The 23,758-nt window shown below is 41.1% G+C and overlaps 1 protein-coding gene across 1 annotated transcript in view; it reads right to left on the reverse strand.

Moving 5' to 3' along the window:
* Positions 1 to 23,758, reverse strand: part of RPAP2 (RNA polymerase II associated protein 2) — a 68,358-nt gene that overhangs the window by 35,508 nt on the left and 9,092 nt on the right. The window contains exons 6-10 of the mRNA XM_054979529.1: positions 19,369 to 19,457; positions 17,639 to 17,674; positions 14,578 to 15,502; positions 11,914 to 12,008; positions 10,856 to 10,936 (exon numbers count right to left, since the gene is read on the reverse strand). Coding sequence (XP_054835504.1) covers positions 10,856 to 10,936; positions 11,914 to 12,008; positions 14,578 to 15,502; positions 17,639 to 17,674; positions 19,369 to 19,457 — 1,226 coding nt within the window. The remainder of the gene's footprint in view (positions 1 to 10,855; positions 10,937 to 11,913; positions 12,009 to 14,577; positions 15,503 to 17,638; positions 17,675 to 19,368; positions 19,458 to 23,758) is intronic.

The raw sequence follows: 23,758 nt of genomic DNA on the forward strand, positions 1-23,758 counted from the left end.
AATCTATTTAAGCTCATGGTTTTAAGTTCTTTTAACGAACCTTTTTTTTCTCCTCTGATTCTTTACTAGTTTTGAAAAGCATTCTGGAACTAAATGGCTGCTCTGGCATTTATTTGGAAAATGCAGAGAAAAACTATGTAATGTAATAGTAATGCTCTGACTTGCATAGTCCAGGCAAACTGAATCTCGGAAAATAAGCAGGGTCGACATTGGTTAGTAATTTAATGGGGAGGCATCCAAAGACAACCAAGTGTTGCTATGCAGAGGTAGGCAATAACAAACCATCTACGTCAGTCTGTTGCTTTGAAAACCCCAGTAGGGGTTGACATAGGTTTGCTACGACTTGACAGCGCTTTACATCACCAGTTTGGTGTAGTGGTTAAGAGCGTGGGACTCTAATCTGGAGAACCGGGTTTGATTCCCCACTCCTCCGCTTGAAGCCAGTAGACTGATCTTGGGTCAGTCACAGCTTCTAGGAGCTCTCTCAGCCCCACCCACCTCACAGGGATAACAACATACTTTGTAAACTGCTCTGAGTGGGCATTAAGTTGTCCTGAAGGGCGGTATATAAATCTAATGTTGTTATTATTATTAAACAAATTTTAAAATACTCAGCATAAGTCAATGAAACTTACTACCCACTAGGAGATTCTTGCTTTCTAGTCCTTTAATGAAGTCAATGACTGTTATGAACAAATTGTACAAAATCAATTAATGCTGTAATCCTACATGTATTTATTAGAAAGTAAGATCAATTGAACTTAAAGGGACATAGCTTCTTTAGCATAGGTTCATAAAGGACAAAGTAGGGAAATGTCTTCTGTGCACAGCAGAGTAAACACTTACAATACTGCTGTATTTTCTTGTTTTGTGAATAAGAGACCAGACGAAGGCTGAAGGTCTAGACTCAACACCAATGACAGCGATAAACACTTACGAATGCCTGACAGAATCATCCTGACAGGCAATTCATATGTTAACTTTCCAGTTAATCTGTCTTGATGAGACAGAATGGAAGAGACAGCTCCAAAATCACAGGGGAAACCTCTGTCAAACAGTACAGAAAGTAGCTTTGTTTCAGTCCCCTACAAGAAGCCATTATTGATCAGAGTGCAAAATGGCTTCATTCTTGTACACAAACCAAGAGATGCAGTTTATTTTGTGTCAATTAACTCTCAATGTCAGTATTGATTGGCAAGGTCTCAACACTAGTTGTTGCCATTAATATGCTACTTACAATGGATGGAGGTAGCTAGAAGACACCAATAACCTGCTCAGTGGAATTGTGCCAAGCAAACGAGATACAACACAGTTCCTAGACTGGTGGGAGCGATCAGGGTTCTACAGTCTGAAACCTCTGACACCTGTCCCACAGTAAGTTCATTGCTTGCACAGTGGTACAGAAGAAGCCATTTCTGACTGAAGTAACCCACAGGTGTGATGCCTTTAATAATAATATGGAATAGAGAAAGGGCAGTCACTTTCAGCAACAAGCTATGTGTTAACACCAAGGCCTCAAAAGAGCTTTTAGAAAATAGTCAAAAGCATATCCCATAGAGAGATCGTTTATTATAGTTCTTTGCCTGTCAAAAAAGGTACTGCTGGAGGAACAGAAAAAGTTATTTTTCCATGACGACATAGGACGTTACGAAAAAATCCATCTTCTTTAAAGTTAATTTTCTTAGCCCATTCATATTTGCTATGTCAGTGAAAAGCCAGAGAAGAAAATTCCCCAAGCCTCTAAAATGCAACTATTAGCTTGTGTGTAGAAAGCCCACAAGCGTTTCCAGGTTGTCACCAAGGATGGAAATGATGGTTGTTTGAGATGACAGAGCTCCCTTTTGGGCCGCACAGTGTGGCTGATGGAAATATGAAAGAAAGCATGAAGGCAACGAATAAATAATTATTATTCCTTTTACAGATTCCCCATGTTTCCCTGAATCTGCCCCAATCCCCTTGGACACAAACGACAGATGCTAGTAGTCCCTGCCACTACCTAGATAAATTTAGTTTTTCTGTGAGGTTGCTCTAAGCCAACCAACAATTCTTTGCTTCAACATACATCTGCAGGCATTATGTGAGATAAGGAAGTAGAAATTCTATATATGCAACCATCTGAGTTTATATTCAGAAGGTCCAGGAGTACTAAAACTTCTAGAACATTTCTCTTTGTAAAAACAAAGGAACTGAAAGTTTGGGGAACACGTAAAGCCTCAACTTTCATATGTTTTTAAGTACCTCATGTTTGCTTGTTGCCTTCTGAGAATGATGGAAAGGAGAAAACACAGCTAAACACAAAAATGAATTACAGCAAAGGAAAGAGATTTAGACCTCCCAGTCCCATGGGCAGATATACAGATTCACTATCAAACTAACAAATAGACAGCAATTGGAGAAAGAAATAATGAAGTGTTCATTTGGATCCAAGCAGGCAAATCTTGTGTCCAAAATCTTAACTCACTGTTTCTGGAACTTGAAATATTCAAAGTACAACGTTTTCTTTTCTGGATTAAAACTCGAGGCACGCTTCATTATCACACTCAAACACATGAGTGATTTCTTGATCAACATGCAGAATGAACAGGCATCTTCCTCGCAACTGCTTTCTGCTCTACCCCTTTACCCAGCTAATCGTAGGGGTGTGTACTGTCTGATCAACCGTAACTATTATCACATTCCCACCTATTGACTGTAATGAAGGCTGCTGCATCAGGGAATCCTGGGGCATTCTTATTCCTACTCTCAGGATTTTAGCCCATTGTCCAGTGGTAGAAATAGACGGGGTCAATGCTGCACAGGTTCTTCTTGTCCCAACAAGATAAGCCAGTAAATATATCCAACAAAGTAGTTTAATTTTTCAGTGCATTCATCATCAGTATAGAAACGTGCCCTACCATTAAGTCTGAGAGTCAGTGTTCTAACTCCCATCAACACTACAAGTTTCTGATAAATGTAAAACACAACAGAACCTCTTATTAGAGGTTATTACACATAAAGTCTGTGCATATTATATCCTGAATGAAAAACACTTTGCTCTCTATGCCACCTTTCTCTTCGAGTACTCAAAGAGCATGATACTGTAATTAACCAACAAACTTGTAAAAAAATCATTTCAAAGAATTATTATTCATTTTTAATACTGACATCAGAAGTGTATAATCTAGCATTTTCTTATTTACTTTAGCTTTCATAACAGCTACTAAATATGGTACCTACAATCGATCATCAACTACTTGCAATTATCCATGCACTGCATAAAAAAAAACTATTTGACATTAAGATGTAACCCACAAGGACCTGTCCCAAATGGTCCTTGTCAGGAGAGGTGTGAAGCAAGGATGTGTTCTGGCCCTTTTGTTATTTAACTGTTTACATAAATTCCATGATACAGGCCTTAGCCAACCTGGATTTTCACACATCCAGGTTAGCAAACAGACCAATCTCCACATTATTATATATGGATGACATGAAAAGCCAGTTTGGTGTAGTGGTTAAGAGCGGCAGGGCGCTAATTTCAAGAACTGGGTTTGATTCCGCACTTCTCCACTTGAACCTACGTGGGTGATCTTGGGTCAGTCACAGCTCTCTCAGCCCCATCTACCTCACAGGGTGATTGTTGTTGGGATAATAATAACACACACTGTAAACCACTCTGAGTGGGTGTTAAGTTGCCCTGAAGGGTGGTGTATATATCAAATGTTGTTGTTGATTTAATCTTACTCTGAAGTAGATCTCAGAAGAACTCTTTGGATTAATATAGCAAAGAGGAACAGTTAACAATAAATTTCCAAAAGGCCAAAATTCTTGTCATCACCAAAAGATTTATCAAATGCAGATGGCAGATTAATGGTCATAAGAGGGAACAAATTTAAGTGTTTAAATATCTAGGGGTAGTATTTCATTTGTCTGGCTCATGGAGAGCTCAGATTTCCCATGTTATTGAGAATGGCCAAAAAGCCATCTCAGCAACTTTGAGATTCTTCTTCTCGAAAAGGGGTTCACATATTCTCTATGCAATTACATTTTTTCAGGTAAGATGTTATTCCAACTTATGTATGGTTTACAGTTATGCATATATAGAGAGATCTCTGCAAATTAGAAGCGATCCAATCCAAATTCCTTAAATATATATTTGGGGTTCCATACTATGTGCCCAACGCCGTTTTGGGTTGGTTGTTGGTTCCACTTGAAGCACACAGCTAGTTTCAAGCAATATGGTTTCTAGCTCAAGTTAACCTCCCCCACCCCGCCCAAGCTTAATCTCATTAATTCTCCTAGACAATTATCACTCAGTGTGGATGAAAGCCATTGAGGAGAAATTACAAATTTAGGGTTTTACTGCAACAGCCCTTCAGCTCTTCAGAACTAAAGGAATAATTAAACAACATATATGGGATATAGCCCTTCAATTTGTCCTGGTGGTTGGGAACTATGGCAAAAATTTTGCCCTGACAGACTACCTCTATACATTAGAATTCCCTATATATTGTAGAGACTTTACTTTGGCCAGCCTTAATGTGTTATCATTAGCCCTTCTTGAAGGAAGATATCCACATACTCCATACTCCCAGCATATCTGCCCCTGTGAATCGGACATGGCTGAAACAGTCAAACACGTCCTTTTATATTGCTCAATTTACAAGGACATTCAGAAAATATATTTTGCCTCAATCCTGTCCAAGTATCTGGGCAGATCTGCCAATTTTTATACTTCTCCTCTCCTTGTTGATCGTTTTGACAAAAAAAACCTTAAGGGGTCACAATTTTGTGCTTTGGCATGCTCAACAAGCAGTTGGTCTAGATTTTAACAATTTTACCATTATTAACAATGATATGAATCCCTCAGAGAATGTATTATTCCTTTATATATTACTTTGTATTCAGTGTTGACTTATTTGTAGTGTGTGGCTGATGGTTTTGGACAGAGAAGAGAAAGAGGTATGGAATATAGACTTAGAAGGCTATATTTATGTATATATTTTATTGAAGCATGTATACCCCCAGTTTTCTTTCCACCGAATCTATCCCTACAAGGTATCTTTGACCCATAGGACACTAGTTGTCAACCTTTTGTACTTAAAAGCCTCTCTCACTGTTTGCAATCCAAAGTGTTGGGTTAGTCTGGCAGATGGTTCAAAGTGGAAATGGCATTTTCTACAACACTAAAATCTTGCTGATAATCCTAAATATACTGTGCTTTTTATAATAAGATGTTATTTGTTTAGGTAATTGTATGCTGCCTCTCCAGAATTGCTTGTGATAGCTCACAACTAAAACAATAAAACAAAGCCAATGAAGACGACAATAACGAGTTAATAAACCAAACCCCAAAAATAAACAAGCCAAGCCAGTAGAATAAGAACAGATCACTAAAAACATGTGAATAAAAACAAGCCAAGCCAAATTTTTAAAAATACAGGGCACAAAAGCACATAGAGCATTTTAAAATGATATTCGTAAAGCTGTAGTCTGTGTAGGAGCAGACCATAAAACAGCTAAAAAGAAACTCCTTAGTTAAAAGCCCAGGAGGGGGAGAGAGGGGGGGAGAGGGAAAGTGTGTTTGTGTATTTGGAGTACCATTACAACCACTATGAATAAACGAAGAATTCCATGTAATCACCTTAACAATTAAGAAAACAAATGGAGCTTGGTTTTTAAAAAAATCACACTCACTAACTTCTTTATTTAACCAAGATTATATATTATTTTTTCCCTACCTCTCTCTCCAACAAAATGCCCACATGACTCTGGAGATTATTTGACATCTCAGTATTCATAACAAAAGCTTACAGGCACTGGGGGACTTTGCTTAGGAAGAGCTATAACTGTTCTAAAATGTCTCCAGAGGACTCTTCAATGTATTTCCCAGCACTGGCAACTGAATAAAACGGAGAGTAGAATAGAATGAACTGCAAGTGTTCCTTTAAAAATCAATGGAGCTGAAAATTGATGTTGCTCAGTTCACAACATGCTCTTTTCCCTTTAGGAAAAAAAAAGCTCAACTCCCCTACATAATGACCATGCACTCTGTCTTGCAGAACAGGGCTTTTCTCTAGTTCTTAGTCCAAAAGGTCTTTACCAGCACATCCAAAAAAAAAAAAACACACACACTATTTAAGTCAAATGATTTCTATATTTTGCTTTCCTATCTACTGCGACATTGGCTATTAACATAATGCATCATACACATAAAATATGGGGTAGTGTACAGAAAAAAGTACTTCAAAAGAGCCCTGATGGATCAGCCCATCTAGTATAGCATCCTGTTTTACACTAGAGCCGACAGAGGCTCAGAGGCCAAGACCTTCCCCGGATGCTGCCTCCTAACACTGGGTTTCACAGAATATGGAGGCTTCCTTTATTCGCCATGGCTAGTAGCCCCTGCTAGACCTATCCTTCCATGAATCTGTCTAAAGCTGTATGTGCCTGTGGCCATCACTCAATCTTCTGACACAAATTCCACATTTTAATCACTTGGGTAAAGAAGTATTTCCTTTTGTCTGACCCAAATTCTAGTATTTTAGGAAAGGAGAAAAAGTTCTCTGTACATATATTTAAAGTTAGGATTTTTTGTTCCTATGTGCATCACATTACACTTATCAGCACTGAACCTCATTTGCCTTGTTTTTGCCCATTCATCCAGTCTAGATTGATCCTCCTGTAGCTCTTCCCAATCCATCTTGGTTTTCACCATCCTGAATAATTTTGTATCCTCTGCTAATGACCACTACATTGCATACCCCTAATTCCAAATCATTTATGAACAAATTAAATAGCACTGGTTCTAATACTGATCCTTGTGGGACCCCACTGCTCACTTCCCTCCATTGAGAGAACTGTCTATTTATTCCTACTCTCTGCTTCCTGTTTAAACCAAATTTTAAGAGAACCTATCATCTGATCCCATGACTGCTAAGCTTACTCGGGAGTCTCCGATGCGGTACTTTGTCAAAAGCCATCTGGAAATCCCAGTATATAATATCTACCAGATCACTCTTAACCACATTTTTGTTGCCTTGTTCAAAGAACTGCGGAAGGTTGGTGAGGCAGGACTTCCCTTTGCAGAAGCCATGTTAATTTTCACCCTGAACAGGCTTTGCCTCTCGATATGCTTAGTAATTCAATCTTTAATAACAGTTTCTACTAAAAATAAAACCATCAGCTTGGGTCCCCAATAGCATTTCCACAGGCACAAGGATTTCCACTGCAGAGGGCAATTTTCTCACCACCTCTTCCTTGCAGCCCCCAAATGCCCCCCAAATCCTGCTCCTAGGGGAAAAGAGGGCATTTTTGGCTGTCACAAGAAGGGGAAGGAAAATTGTGCTCCATGGACAGAAAGCTTTGTGCCCCTGAAACCCTAGAGTGGCTCCAAGCCATCAGATCATGATCACTATTTAGTGAGTTGTAACTGAGGTTCTGCACCCTGCACTATCCCTTTCTTGATTGCTAAGGACTGGGCAACTGAGGTTGGCAAAGAGGACTTGGGAGTCTTTAGTACTGGAATTCCAAAGTCCGTCAATGCAGCCATTATATGTACACCATGGGATTTCAGGAAAGGTAAACTAAAATGGTCACAAGGAACCAATAACCTCTTTATTTATCTTTTTGGAAAACTGTCTTCAATCAAGAAGATGATAGAGTGGCTTGTGGCTCTTGATGACCCTTAACACCTAGCTAAACTAAGCTATCATTGGGCCACCAGGCCTTGCATTGAGGCAAAAAGTTGCTTGCCTTCCTTTATAAGAACAGCAGACGATATGAGCCATATTATTTCCTTTCTTTAGCTTGGTGCAATTGTAACACTGTCTGATCTCCTGTCCCCCCCCCCCCCTCTGTATTTCATGTTTCAAACTAACCAAGCAGTATTGAATCTGTGCTGGCATGTTTAGTTAGCATGGTTAGCTCCTTTGCAACCATGATTAGAACTGGATTTGCCAATTTGTAACTTGAGCTAATCATGATTAGAGAGAAATGCTGAGTCAAATGTAATCATGTGCCATGTGCCACAACTTAAAAGAAGCAGGGAATTTGCATTTGAAAGGGGGAAGAGGGGGAGGAAAGAGCACCCAAGTCTGTGTGGCACTTTGGATGTGCATTCTGTAGCTAGGAAATTGGCCGCGTTTATATTTGAACTGATACAAGACACTCTCTGGTCCTACTAAGCGTGAGGAGTTAAAGTGGTCAAGGACAAGTGGGAGCAGCTTAAAACATTTATTTTGAAGATAATCAGCAGGATCAGCATGCCTCCCCAACTTGGCCCTAGGGATTATAGGACAGGATCTCAACAGATGGGTGTGGGGGAGAAATAGAATTTCCATACTATGTTTATTAGGAGTGTGCACAAAAAAAAATTCAGCTCAATTTGGATCTGGGTATCAGGGATACGATAAAAAATGTGGTATCCCTGAAATCTGGGTCAGATTCTCCAATTTGGATCTGGGTATCAGGGATACGATAACAAATTTGGTATCCCTGAAATCTGGGTCAGATTCAGTTTGGCAGAATTAAAAAATCCCAAATGTATCCTGCCATTATTCCCTATGGTGAAAACTATCGGGGAGGAGGGGATATTTTTTAAGCAAACTCCACCAAATTTGCAGAAGACCTATTTCTTCCTGTCCACTAAAGGACCCCCCACCCAAGTTTCAGGAAGATTGGGCCCAGGGGTCCAATTCCATGGGCCCCTGAACAAGGTACCCCAGTCACTCTCCATTGTTTCCTGTGGAGGAAACATTTCCTAGGCTTTCCAGGCAGAGAAACTTTAAGCAAAGGCAACCCCTGGCCAAAAGCCAGTCCCAATGCAAGTCCCACTTCCAATGCAAGCTGAACCAACAAAGTCCAAAAGTACCAAACTACAGTGAAGGAAGCAATGGCAAACCAGAAAACCCCAATTTCAAACCAGAGAATCCCAAACTGAATCAAGAGGGGGGTTGAAACACTCTTTTGGAGCTTGGCAGGGATGGAGGCAGGATGAGAAGGAATCCATGGCCCTCTCCTAGTGGAGAAACGCAGACAGCAGAGATAGAGCATCGGCGAGCAAGAGGGCAGTGGCACAAATTGGCTCAAAGTGCTACCAAGGCAAGCTCCACAGCTGGAGAGCAGTGTGAGGCCAGCAGGGGACAGGAAGCAGCAGGCAGAAAGGCTGGGAGAGGAGCCAGCTGGGAGCATGGGAGCCATGAGGGCATGGGCCAAGGGAGTCGGTCTAGCCTTCCCCTCCCCCCCCCCATACTTGGAAAGATAAAAAGCCAGCCTGCAGTGTTTGCTGGATTAAACCAAATAAACTTGGTTTAATCTGGCCTATTAGTAACTGGCTTCCCAAATCTGATCCAGAATCCTCTGTTTTGAACTGTCATAGCTGGATTTTGCTGGATCGATAGAAATTCAGCTAATTAGCCAACAGATGAATGCCAGATCACACACCCCTAAGTTTATTTAATTCATTTTATCTACAGTCTGCCTAGACTGCTGAAACTCCAAGTGGATTGCATATGTAATAAAAAAGGGATAATACAAATAAATCATGCAACAAAGACTGCCTAAAATGTGAAAGAGGTATATGGAAGTTCTAAATCAGAGAGTCATCAGTCTTGGCAAGGTGCATGAAGTGTGAGCAGAGAGGAAGCATGTAAGCCTAAAGTCATTTTGGTTTGTTCTCATCACAAGCAGTCTCTGGTTTGTTTGCAAAGTATGAAAGCAGCCTGTCTTGTCCAGAGGCATACAGCTTGATATGCAGTCATATTTATCAGAACTGCTTATGAATAACACTAAAACTGTGAGTGTTTATTGGACAGAAACTAACAGCGAGAGAGAACACTCCTGAAATAGTCTACTCAGAATCCTACTGAAGTCTTTTCCGGGGGTGGGGGTGGGGAATATTCCCAGCAAAGTGTTCTTAGAATTACACTGATTTCATGGTCACATCAGATGGCTAAAGTATTTGGGAGTTCAGGGGATGAGAAGAGCAAATGGGGCAGAAGGGAAGACTCAAAACTAATTTCAACGTATGCTTTCTACACTTTGTCACTATGAAAAGCTTGGCACATGGTCACATGTGACCTGTTTACTCTGATTTATCTTATACATGCTGTTACTAGAAATGAAGGTCTGAAAAAAACCCTGTAAAATTGAGGGGGGGGGTCAATTGCTTATTAATTTTCCAATGAAAAATTGAGAAATTTTGGAAAACTTTTTAAATTCCTGTGGAATATTTTTGTCTCTTTTGAATGAGACTTAAAACACACAACATGAAAATCTGAGGACTTTAAAAAATTCCAATTGAAAATTTGGAGAACTCTGGAAAACACCTATGCATTTTTTCTTATGAAATGAATAAAATGCTTTTTAAGACAAAGTTTCATTTACAACAAATAGCATGAAAAAAACGGAGGGCTTTTTTGTTAATGTTTAATGAGAAAAACTGGGACTTTGTGGGGGGATCCAAAACAAAATTCCCATGAATTAATAAGATGTGCCAAGATAGCACAGGGTAGTTATAGATCTCTTTTGCTTTAGTACTGGGTACTAAGGATGTTATATTTTCACTTTCCATAAATATGCCAAGTAATACAATAGTATACAATAATGATAAATGATTTGTTTCCTGTTATTAAAGCAGCAAAATAGGTTTAGATTTGATAGGAAAGTATAAGTAAGCATTGCATGAATTTAAATTTTCCACCAAATTTGTTTTTTTCCTGAAAAAACACACTAGGAAATTTTTTCCATGGTTTCAAAATTTTACATTTCTATTACAACAAGCAGTGATTTAAATACATTCTAGCATGCCTTTTATTAGAATATCATCTACTAGCATTAACTCAACTTGTTCAAATGTCTGGATGTCTTTTGTACTTACGCAAAGGTTTTAACAAGATTTTTAAGTTCACTGTAAACCTCACCAAGAGGAATACGGAGCGGTCCCAAAACATTAGGCAATCTGGGGGAAAAAAACCAAAATTAGATCTTTTCATTATTAGCAAATGTTCTGTCTTCAAGTTAGAATCTGGCCCATTGGCAATTAACAGTCTAAACCTTCTTGAGTTGCTATGGGTTTTATATTAAACTCATGATTTACAGTTTGTAAGTAAACCAGATTTCCCTGTAAAATAGTTTTAAATACAGGCTATGTAGAGGATGATGAGGCTAATTTATCCTGTAATTGGCCCATGATTTGTTCATGCAATTTTTGGTTACACTGTTCATAAACATTCACGCACAAACACATTAAACATACACTGGCCCACCGCTAAGGGTACACTTTTTACTTTAATTTCTTTAATATCATGTGAGTCGGCTACCAGCATTCTAGTGTTTCAAGGCAGCATAAAGGACACTGGAATAAAGGAGATTGCTCAGCACGGAACCAAATCTGAAGTAGTAAGCCTGACTGATTGTGGGTAAGTTTGAATTACTGGCCCAGAATTATAAGCAAACTATGCTGCTTTTTCATGTTGGTGGTGCTCCTGCTTCAATTCTTTTGAGAACCGGGATGTACACAGCAGACAGTTTTGACACTCAAGGCAATTCTTTAGAGAGCTGTATCATCCATTATACAGAAACACAAGGTGGCATGCTGGGGTTTGACTCTGAACTCTCCTTACCCATGGAGAAAGACATGGCCAGAGTGGCAAGGGCCATTCTTCATCAGAGAGGCTGGACTGTGTTTGGGCAGCAATTGGTGAGATAGGCACCTTATTCTCTCCAAGGTGGGCTTAACCTGATTCTTCCCAGGCATCTTGTCTCCAAGGAGGCAAACTTGGCATTAAGGGAAATGAAGACCTGCTGAGAAGCCTGGTGTGACCCGGCTTTAGGTGGCAGCAGTGCACAGTGACACACTGCCTAAAGGCGCAATCCCTTCAGTTCTAACCATATTTGGCTATTCAGTTTGAGAAATGGAAGTGAAAATACACTCACACTTTTTGCAGCTTTTCAAGAACAATCCTCTTTTGAATCTGATGTTGTGCATTTGAATCTACAAGAGGAAAAGCAGTGGCCAGCTGCTTTACATCCTACGTAAGAAAAAACATGGCATGACAAAAAATTAAGATATAAAGAAGCCATTAAAATGTTAATGTTTAACCATAATATGAACAATATAAGGAGATGCTCAAGAACAAATATAGAACAGTTTTAGTTGAAGAAAGGGTAGAAACAACAGACGCAAGATGATTTGTGAATGAACTTGGCTACTATAGCTGGCTTGAGCCTCACAGGTTCATAAACACAGGTATGCCTGAACTTCCTCATTTGTATTAGGAAGAGTCACATGTTGCTTATGGAACCCACACTCAGTCTTCCGCTTCAGAATTTCTTAATATAAATGTTCACAGCAATCTTTGCTGGAGTAAATATCTTACAACTTTCTTCATCTTGATCAATGACCTGCCACCGCAGCTTTATTATCAGAACTAATTTTCTTTGTATACATTTTATACATTTGTATACTTTGTATACATTCAGCTATACCTACCAACAATGGGGAAGAAGACCATGGCTTAGTGACAGAGCAACTCTTTTGCATGCGGAAGGTCCCAGGTTCAATTCCCAATTAAAAGAACAAGGTAGTCAGTGATATGGAAAATCCTACTTGAAACCATGGAGAGCTGCTGCCAGTCTGAGTAGGCACTAGTGAAGATGACAGTCTAAGCCAGCATCGTATGTTTTAACTATTATTTCAATTTGTTGGGTTTCTGTTTGCACACTTATCATCCTGCCTAGCGCTTGTGTACTCTGCCATCTCACTGTCCCACCACCCTCTTTTTAGACTTTTGCTTTGCTGGAAATATACATGTTAGTGCTACAAAAACTGAAACCCTTTACCTTCCTTCATCATGCTCACACATAAAACCAGATACAAAGATATGAAACTGGAAGAGATGAGCTCTCTTGAGCTCATACAGTCATTCCCTCTTTCCATATTCTTCCCCTTGCATATAAATCCCCTCCTCTTAATTTGTATGGTTAGTGTTATGTATACACAAAATTTTCACTAACACCTCCAAACCAGTTAAATTCATGATTAGAAACTTGATGGCAAACTTTTATTTACATTATTTACACATAATGGTTAGCTGCAAAAATGAAAGGAAGAGTAGAAAAGAACATATCAGAAGGAGGGAGGAAGGTAAGTCACAGACAGACTGCAAAGTATGCCTCATCCTCTATTCACAGATAGGGCATCGGATATAACATGAACCAGGCTGAATAAAAGACTATAGTAACATATTTCTGCAGTATTATTAGCATTTACCTCATTATAACTTGAAAATAAGGCAATATATTTATTGCTCAGTCAAATTTGCCAGATTGTTCTCTAGATCTGAGAGATGACCAAGAAAGTAAGTATATTAGATTGGATCCACAGGAGTGTCCATCGGCAGTACGTTACTTTCTCACATTCCCTGCTCCTGTTGCAATCCAAAACACTTCCTAAGGCAAGAACATCTCAGGGGCAACTTTGTGCTATAGTGGGAGGGGGGAGGCAAGAAAGATGTGTTTGTGGAAGGAAACCTTTCAGTCCATGCAAGTGCTCTGGTGGATCCAAGCCATTCAAATTAAGTTATAAGGAATGATAACTTAGGTTTTCAAGCTCTTCAGGCCTCCAGCAACTGGAGATATAATGCTGTAATCTTGTGATTCCAGTGAAATCAATGGCCTTAGACTTGAGTATCTCTGTACATAATTTTACTGTAGGCGTCTACAAGGTATCAGTCCAACTAGAAAACATCTAGAATCTTACTACTAGGTTTTTTTATATATATGACACTCCTACAAAGCCTCCACAATTGAAGCAAGGTGAAAGGGCATTGTTGTGTCGATGGAGTGAAGATTACTGGATTGGGGAGGTGGTTGCTTCTCCTCTTACACTAGTCTTTCTCCCATGGCCAACTTACTCTACTTACACAGCATTTTCCACTGGGAGTGTATGTTGAAGAAGGATGCAGCAGGCAGCAACAACTCTGATGAGCATTTCATGCAATGTGGAGAAAGACATCTTGGTTCAGGGTACTCCAAGTGATGTTCTTGATTGTTATGCTCTCTTCTTTAATCTACAATAGGGGTCTTCCAGCATGGCTCTCATGGGTACCAGGGTGCCCACTGACATCTTTGCCAGTGCCCACCAAATGTTTTTAAAAAGTGGGTGTGGGTCTTGCCTAGCACAGCTTCTGATTGGCCATTGGACATCTAATTGGCTGCGCAGATTAAAATAATGTTGTTTCAGCAGCAGTTGCCACCAGTGTTAGCTTTATTCTCTCACTCCTCTTTCCTTGTGCATTTTTTTAAAATTACCCCTCTTCTCCCCTATATTTGGGCTTCTTCTGTGAGTATGAATCCACCTCCTGTGGCAGCTATTTTGGGATTGTGCCACCACACTGTGTCAGAATATCAAGGGTGTGTCAGAATACCAAGTATGTCCACAAACATTCACTTTCAGCATTTCTGGGGGCTCCAACCATAACTTAATTACCCATACCGGGACACACAGCATTTCACAAATTGTTATGAAAATAGTAACATTGTTTTGAAGTAGGGAAGGGAGAGTTTTGCAATTAATCTATTCAATTTCAAGATAATTACCTTATCACTGTGGTGCTGGTCCCTTCCTGGCTGCATCATCAAACCTTCCTCAGCAAAGGTTACTTTTCCTTCATAAAATTCTTTTACCCTTATCTCCAACAGGGTTGCGTCTTCCCTTAATTGTTCATAGCTTGGCAAAGGTTGAGTTGCTGCCATCCTGGATCCTGTGATAGGCAAAGATGGGTCCAAACAGGGTTCCATGTCTTTTTCAGAAGCAGCATCGTTAAAATCATCAGCGCTATCAAAATCATCCTCATCAAGTTCTTCCACCTTGCAACTGACTGGCAGTTCCTGTGTGGTCGTAGAGCCAAAGCTGTGGAGAAGCTTCAGTGTCTCCTCAGTCCTCCATTCGATAAATGTTTGCCGGAGCCCTTCTAGCAGGTTGCTCTTAGTAGCAAGAGGGTCAGCTGGACCTTTCAGTCCATGATGGATGGACTGATTTGATTTGGCAAGCAACCTTTTCAATTGTTCTGCCCCATTTTTGCTCACACCCAGGAAAACAACAGATGAGCTACTGGCATTATCTCCACAGCCTTCTGTTTTTTTCCTGGTTTTAGGGGAAGTGTCACTTATTTTCATTTGAGGGGTGCTTGGAACAGCCCGTTTCTCTTTCAAAGCATCTAATTTACACTTACTTAATTGCTCTGCAGCATCATTAGCTACATCCCCTGTACAGTTAAACTCGAGGCATGTTCTTTCAACAGACTTCTTTTTGAGTATGCTCTTTCTTGGCACCGGATGCTCTAGGTGCTTTGCACTGGATAAATTCTCTGTTAGAACAGATGAAACAAATTCTTGCTCATCACCACTGTTGCTCTCAGTCTCTGTGCCAGAGTCTCCTTGGATTAGTGCTGGGCTAGGAGTTTCAGTGTCGGAAGTTCTAATTGCTTCCGTGAGTAATTTTACTTCTTTCCCAGAGTGGCCGCTGTTAAAAGATGATTATGGAGGTCACTAATACATGTAGCCGGCATTTGAATGTCAACACATTTTGCAAAACTATATTAAGATTACAAATGGGCAATTCCACCCTTTCCCAAGTTTCATGCTATGGTTTTACTCGCAGACCTAATGTACTGACAAGCTAAGAGAACAGAGAGAGAAAAGCAGAAAGTATGTAGTAATAAAGAAGCACATTCAGGCAGCAGCAAAGAGACTGATGTGTATTCCCTACAATTAGCTAGTACTGATAACTGTAAACTATGGTTCTCCATGTTTCTCCTGTTTATCCAGTAGTATGAAATCATGGGAAGAGATATGGCTGCCCTTTTGCCAACTTACCATCATTTTAGCTTATCACAGAAGCAACAGACTGCAGCTTTGTCACCTATTTATTTTTGATGTCTGAAGTCAAAATGACAAATGCCTGGGCTTTAAACATTGATTTCAGCTGCTACGCTCACCTTCATTAAAGCAATCATTTTTCTTTTCTTTTTTTTTTTTATTCATTAAAGCAATCATGGCATCCATGAGCACCACGGTGTCTATGGATGTGTTTCCTGGAACCTGCTTCTTTCATTCCTAAGCATCTCTTGCCCAAAGCAAAGAACCAGTTCTGGTCTTCCTTTATCTCACTGGAGCAGGAAGACAATCAGAAAAGCCCAGGAGGTATCATCTTTCCCTGTACAAGAAGCATCCCATTTGGAAAAAGGTGCCTCCACTATAGGAAGCAAATTGGCTTGGAACCTCACACTATTTTGTGATTGGCCTCAGAATCACTGGCAGCCATTTTGTGGTGCTGCTTGCTACATGTTCTCAAAATTCCGGAAGTCCCCACAAGCTCAACAAGATCTGGACTCCTGATTTAAACTTTAACAGGATTTAATAATATTGCTGAGACAGTCCATTCCAAAGGATCAGGGCAGGCGAAATGATACTTTATGTTTTTTTAAACTGGTAATGCACAATCTGTATGCCTTAAGAAACAAAGCTATTAAATACTTAAAGGCTTCTAAGAGTCTAAAATATGTAACCACAGAGGAGGGTGCCTGGTGAATCTCTGCATGATTTACTGCTCTGGCAAAGTTCTTTTCAATCAGTAGGTACATCCAGAACAGTAAGCCTTACAAAAAAAGAACTGGCACATCACAGTGGCTAACGAGCAACTGTATGCAATAGGCTTAGACTTAACTCTGCATAAGATTGTTCTGTATGAGCTGTGATTCAGGAGGTGCATAGTTCAAATCTTGCCTCTGTTGGAACCTTGCTGGCCTACCTTTACTGGGCTGCTGTAAAGATTACACTAAGATAATGAATACCAAAAGCTCTATATAAATGCTAAGTATTATTATTAGAAACACAGGTGGCATGGGCTCCACTGATAAAAGTAAACCTTTCGGGAGGAAGAGCCAAGCCTCCAGTTTTAATTGTGAAAGAAGTGCACCTCTACTATCAGGTATTTAGGAAAACTAATATAACAAATTGTCTTATATTTTATATATGCCAATAAAGGCTTGCTTGCTAAATATAATAAATTGTTACACTGGTAAGGAAAGGTTAAAAAGAAAACTTGAGCAGTATGGTTTTTCACCATCATAAGAAAAACACAGATCTTTTCACTTTTATTATACCAAGAGTTGAATAATTACTTGCTGTTGTAGGTGCCTACTAAAGAAGGTCTCCCCAGACCCAAAAACAGCTATAAAAAAACCTCGACAGACTGCAGATCTAAGCAGAAGGACCCCCCCCTTAAATAAACACAAAAGCAGTGGAACTGCTTACTTAATGTTTTACCTGAATATATAAACAAACTTTCAGCACTTATAATTGGCCCATTTAATTGACAAAGGAAGTGGTATACAAAAACTAGTACATAGGATCCCAGAACAAACACTGTATTTGTGTCGTGTTTCAACAGGTTCAATTAAGAGTACAAAACTAGGGGCAGCTGTAAATCATACAAATCAAACACGCTTTTCACCATCACAAAGGGAAAAAAACTAATCAAGGCAAACAGGTCTTTGTGGGTGCTACAATAACTGCACTTGTAGGAAAGAACAGGAAATCAAAGACTTCTTTCAAACAGATTGTGGATACATAAATGAAACCATCATTTCTAACGCACCTTTCTCCTTCCTTCAGCAATTCAATGTCTGGGGGCCTTGAAAAATAGAGGGGGAAAAGGTATTTTAATCCAGTCCTGCAACAATATGAAGGTACCCCCCTCCAATTAACCACTTACGTATACCAAATAAACTTGATGGAAAACTGCTGCACATAAATTGGTATGTATATATTAATACCTTACTTCACCTTCAGACAGCTGGGCTACAAATGAGCCTTAAAGGGGACAAATTCTCTGAAAATAATCCTTAACAAAAGAGCTCAATAATATTTTTGCATTTATTCAAGTTACTTGTCTGAAGTCTGCTGAAGTAGATTGGACAGGATCCCTGTTACACACTGGAGTAGTGGTCAGGAGACTAAACAAGGAAAATGCTGCTTTAACAGTAGACACACCATTAGAATGTTTTGAAATGTTTTAAAAATGTTTTTGAAAGTTCGTTCATAAGAATATCCAATAAATAACTTACACAGCCGGTTGTTTTAAAAAGTAAACTTAATGCATTTGTCATTGCTGAAAATTCTGACAAAAGTCTGACAGATTTCTCAGATCCTTCCACCATAGTTGTGGTTTATCAATGTAGTTCCACATGTGTAAGAAGAGTGCTCCTTTAGGTAGCCAAACTAAGAGAACACGGCACACCATGTACTCTTCACGAGCCATACAAAGTGGAAGAACCTAGACCATAATTCCCAAAGTGGTGCCTGCTTTCTGTGCACACATGATAAGTCATGCTATCACATATAGCCCATCACAAGCAAAAGATGTTGAGGGATATTTTTTTTTAATTGTCTGTCATGATAGCTGCCATTGAAATTTTCTGCCTCAGGTACCAAAATGACTCCTCAGGCCATCCCTGCCTTCAGTCATGAGCAAAAAAAAAGCCTTGTGGTGAACAACTATTACTGGTATGGGGCCTTTACTCTTTGAATAGACCTTTTGTGATTCACTGAGGATTTTTTTTTGCAATACCCTTATTGTAATTACAGAAACGGGCAGAAGTCTTCAATGTCTATTTTAAAAAGAAGAAAAACAGTGGTGTACTTTCAGATTATTCAATCATTTTAGAATAGTTTTTCACAGACAACTGTGGTTTGAAAGCTCTGAGTACAGGTTTGTTATTTGCGTTCCAAACATTTATATTTCAGAAAAAAATTATTATTTCTGATTTCATAAGAGAATTCTGTATGTGATGAAACAACAACTTTTAAATATCATGTGCGATTCTGTCTGGTCTTTGCTAGATTATAGGAATACCTTGCGAAATAGTGACAACCAGTGGCAACTTGCCTAATTGCAAGTTACAATTTATTCTAGTTGAAAACACTTACTGCAATACATCAAATTTCAGTCCAATGCCGTCTTAGAGACCAACCAGATTTTTCAAAGGTATAACCTTTTGAACATAGGAAAAATACCACAGCAAACTAAGGAAAGGCAGTTATGAAGGACAGGATTTCTATAGAGGCTCTTTGTCAAGCAATGTATTTTATACCATTAAGTAATCTCTGAAGTCAGAAGGACCAGATAGATAGATATAAACCACATTGGTCCTCAATTCAGAGATGATGAGCAGATCCAATCATCTCATTTAATGGTAAAGGCCACATCCCTTGGCAAAGAGTACATCTTGAAACACAGGGCAAATCTTTTTAAAAAAGCCTACTCCTACACTTTGTTTTTCTCTTCCATCGATTCCCAAGAAAAGGTTCTATCGAAGGTTCCATTACCTTTCTTCTTCTCTTAGCCACACTGGGCTTTCGGAAATTTGACCCTCAAAGTGTTTTGAAGCCCTGTAACAAAAGTTGCTGCAAAAACACTGCAAAACAACAACAATGATAAAGTAACATTTCCTTAGAAAACAATTATAAATGTGTTGCAAGATTCAACAGATCTCTTAGCTTGGGGAAGCAATCAGTGAATAAAAGACAGATTCACAAAGCTTTACATTTCATTTAAAGAGTGCAGGAAGTCATTAAGAATAGGAAAGACAGGCTGATGCTGGAGCTAACCACATATATGATGAACTCGCTTTCCTCACGTGAGCTCTCTTGCTAATTAGGAATCAAGGCAGCAGGTGGTTTGGGTGACGGGTCTACACCAAATGATATTAAAAGAGGCCACCCGTTTCTGAGCTTGCTCCAACTCTCTGGAATAGTCTTCCAAAGGAGAACAAGAATGCTACTTTTTAACATTTTCCTAAGGGATGCAAGCCATGGTTTTCCAGCCAGCTTTTAACTGCTTTTGTGCACCTACTATATGAGACATTGGTGGGTCTTATTGTTCATTTTTATTGACTTTTGCAAACTGCTTGAACATGGGAAAGAGAGCACATACATTTTTAAGTAAATAAGCACACAATGCTGCACCTTGGGATGACTGATATGTGATTTTCAGATGGAGGCTGCACCATTTCAAATTTGCTTCGGAATATACTGGAATCCTACCTAAATACTGAAAAATGTACTACACAAAGTAGAGGGATTGAAAGATATGTTAAGAAGATAAAAAATAGGGAAATGATCAGTCAAAAAGTTGATATTATATTGTACGCAACTATAAATAACCAAGGAGGGTACAGGAGAGCCATTTTACATTTATGCTTAGTCATGGCACATTTTGAGGGTATTTTTATATTGGTTCAATGTAATTTTAAAGCAGTGTTGAATCTTGTAGAAATCTTAATTCCAAATGTACTGTTTATATAAGTCTGTATAAGTCTCAATTCAATTTCAAACACAGTCTTTGTACAATCTTTTATTATGTACTTTCTATTTTCATCTTTTCTTTTAAATAAAATGTCTAAATAAATAAAAAATAGTGGGAGGGGGAAGAAAGTTATGTCCTCTTTGGCTTGGTAAGTTCTGAAACTTTTTTCTCAGACAAATATTTCCCTGAGTGAAACAGAAGCAGTACAGGCCCAGTTTGAAGACTGTAGTTCCTCAAAAGATAAAGCAGGAACTGGATCTTGGCCACATTTGGGGCTGTAAACATTCTACTCACCTGCGACAACCATAGAACATGGTTTCAAATACAGACTTCAGCTCCTTGAGGAATCCAGTTTTTCAAGCAAATGTCTGTAAAGAGCTGAAAACCTGAAACAGTCCCTGAATTCAACTTACTCTGGGAGAATTTGTACTTCACAGACAGTTCTAATCCAACCCAAGATGATATTTTCAGTGGATCTGGGTTTGTTGGGTGGAGCTTATAAACGCTGTGACACATGGCCAAAACGTGGCTCAGTAGAACCAAATCTACTGAAAACACCAACCTTGCTCAGAAGTTGGTTTTGTGAAGATAAACAGGGTTTCTCACCTGTAACTGTTGATCGTCGAGTCTCTTCTGTGCAGACACACATTGGGACTGCGCAGGCGCAGGCCAGCCGCGGAGAAGATTCTTTTAGCTTCTAGAAATGTGACGGGGACGTTCGGGCCCACCGCGCATGCGCGCCGGTGTTCCCGCCAATTTTGAAGTACAAGTACCCGAACGTCCCCGGCATTCCCTCAGTTCACCTGAGCCGCCTGAGAAACAATGGAGAACCAAGCACTCACAGCGGGGCAGGTGGGAGGGAATGTGTGTCTGCACAGAAGAGACTCGACGATCAACAGTTACAGGTGAGAAACCCTGTTTATCGTCGTCGTCCTTCTGTGCAGCCCCACATTGGGAGAATAGCTAGCATCTCACCAATGGGGGCGGGTGTGAGTGTCTATGTGAACAGAGAGTGCAGAACAGCCGTGCCAACAGCGGATTCACGGCGTGCATTCACGTCTATGGAATAATGTTTAATGAAAGTGTCAGCGGTAGACCACGTTGCAGCTTGGCAGACGTCTTGGAGTGGCACTCCTCGCAGGAAGGCAGCAGAGGCAGCTTGTGCTCGAGTAGAATGAGCAGTAATCGACAACGGGCACCCAACTCCAGCTTGCTGATAACAAAGTTTAATTGCAGACACAATCCAGCGAGAAATGGACTGGGCAGAAGCTGGCGAGCCCTTGCGAGGGCCAGAGTAACATAAAAACAAGGCAGGAGACTTCCTGAAACACTTGGTGCGATGTAAATAAAACAATAAAGCACGTTTCACATCCAATGTGTGTAGAGTACGTTCCTCTGGGGAAGAGGGTGTAGGAAAAAAGGAAGGAAGGACCACCTTTTGACGCAGGTGAAATTTTGAAACCACCTTGGGCAGGAACTGCATACTAGTGTGGAGCATGACCGTACCGGGGAAAAATTGCAGGAAGGGGGGGTCACACCTCAGAGCAGACAACTCCCCAACCCGCCTGGAGGAAGTGATTGCAACCAAAAAGGCCACCTTCTGTGTGAGCAGAGGCAAGGGACAGGTAGACAGGGGCTCAAAAGGGGAGAGCATCAGACGGGAGAGCACCAGGGTCAGGCTCCACTGAGGAATAGGATGGGCCCTAGGAGGAAAGGACTTTAGTAGGCCCTTCAGGAACTGTTTGGACAGCCAATGTGCAAACACAGTCCTCCCATCAATCTGCTCATGGAAGGCAGAGATAGCAGCCATGTGCACCTTAACACTGGAGAACGCCAGGCCCTGGGAGCACAGGTCCAGGAGGTAGTCCAGAATGACAGGCAGCGGGCAAGTGAAAGGGGAAACCCCTTTGGGGGCTAACCACCTAGAGAAACGTGACCACTTCCTCTGGTAGGACAACCTGGTAGACGGCTTCCTGGCATTCAGAATCACATTAAGCACCCTAGTAGAGAGGCCTAGTCTGGGGCGCAGAGGAGCCAGGCAGTCAGATTTAGCACTGCCACATCGTGATGCCACACTCCGTCCCTGAGTAGCAGGTCTGGGGCGTGTGGCAGCGGGAGACACCGCCCCTGTGACAGGGAAAGTAAAAGGGGGAACCAATCCTGGCGAGGCCACCGAGGGGCAATCAGGATACAATGGGTTCGGAAGGCCCTGATCCTGGAGAGGACCTTGTGAAGGAGCGGGAAGGGCGGGAAGGCATAAAAGAGCCCGGGAGACCAGGGTATCTGGAAGGCATCCCCCAGTGAACGATGGCCAATCCCGGCCCGGGAGCAAAACAGCGGGGCTTGTCTGTTGTGGGCTGTGGCAAAGAGGTCGACCAAAGGCGTGCCCCATGTGCGGAAAACCTTGTGGAGATAAACCGTGTTGAGGGACCACTCGTGCTGGGGCAAAAACACCCTGCTCAGCGTGTCTGCTGCTGTGTTGTTCTCCCCCGCAATATGAATGGCCCTGGGCAGGACGTTGTTGGCAATGGCCCAAGTCCAGAGTGTAGTCGCCTCCTTGCAGAGCTTGAGCGAGACTGTTCCTCCCTGCTTGTTGAGATAGTAACAGGCCGTGGTATTGTCCGATAGGACCTGCACCCGCTTGTTCCGAATGACATCTGCAAAAGAAGCAAGGGAGTAACGGATCGCTCTAAGCTCTAACAGGTTAATGTGCATGCTCATTTCAAGGGAGGACCAAACACCTTGAGCAGACAGGTGTCCACAACGCCCTCCCCAGCCTAGATTGGAAGCGTCCGTAAAGACGGTGACCTCCGGCAGGAAGGGACCAAAAGGACAACCCTTGGACAAATTCTCAGGGTCAGTCCACCACACCAATGTCCGCTGTATCACCCTCGGGACGGAAAACCCACGGTGTTGACTCATAGTGAGGGGGTTGAAAACCCGAACAAACCAATTTTGTAGAGGCCTCATGCGCAGGCGTGCAAAACACACCACCCCTGTGGAGGAGGCCATAAGGCCTAACAACGTTTGAATCAGGAGGGCAGTTTGGAACCGGTTATGCACGAAGTGGCGGGCCAGGGAGGACAGCCTGCTCAAGCGGTCCGGGGGTAGATAAGCCCGGCCCAGCAGAGAGTCAAAGTGGACCCCAATGAATCTAATGCTCGTACCAGGGGACAGGACCGACTTCCCCAAATTGACCACTAGCCCCAGACCGTCTAGGACGGACAAGGTGAGGGCGATAGAGGCCCGGAGGGAGTCAGAGGAGGGACCCACCAGGAGCCAATCATCCAAATAGGGATAAACAAAACAGCCACTAGACCGTAGATGTGCCACCACGGTGGCCATACATTTAGTGAACACCCTGGGCGCCGAGGCCAGGCCAAAGGGCAAGGCCGTGTACTCATAGACAGC

This window comes from Eublepharis macularius, chromosome 5, assembly GCF_028583425.1.
Source record: "Eublepharis macularius isolate TG4126 chromosome 5, MPM_Emac_v1.0, whole genome shotgun sequence".
In the NCBI taxonomy this organism is placed as follows: domain Eukaryota; kingdom Metazoa; phylum Chordata; class Lepidosauria; order Squamata; family Eublepharidae; genus Eublepharis; species Eublepharis macularius.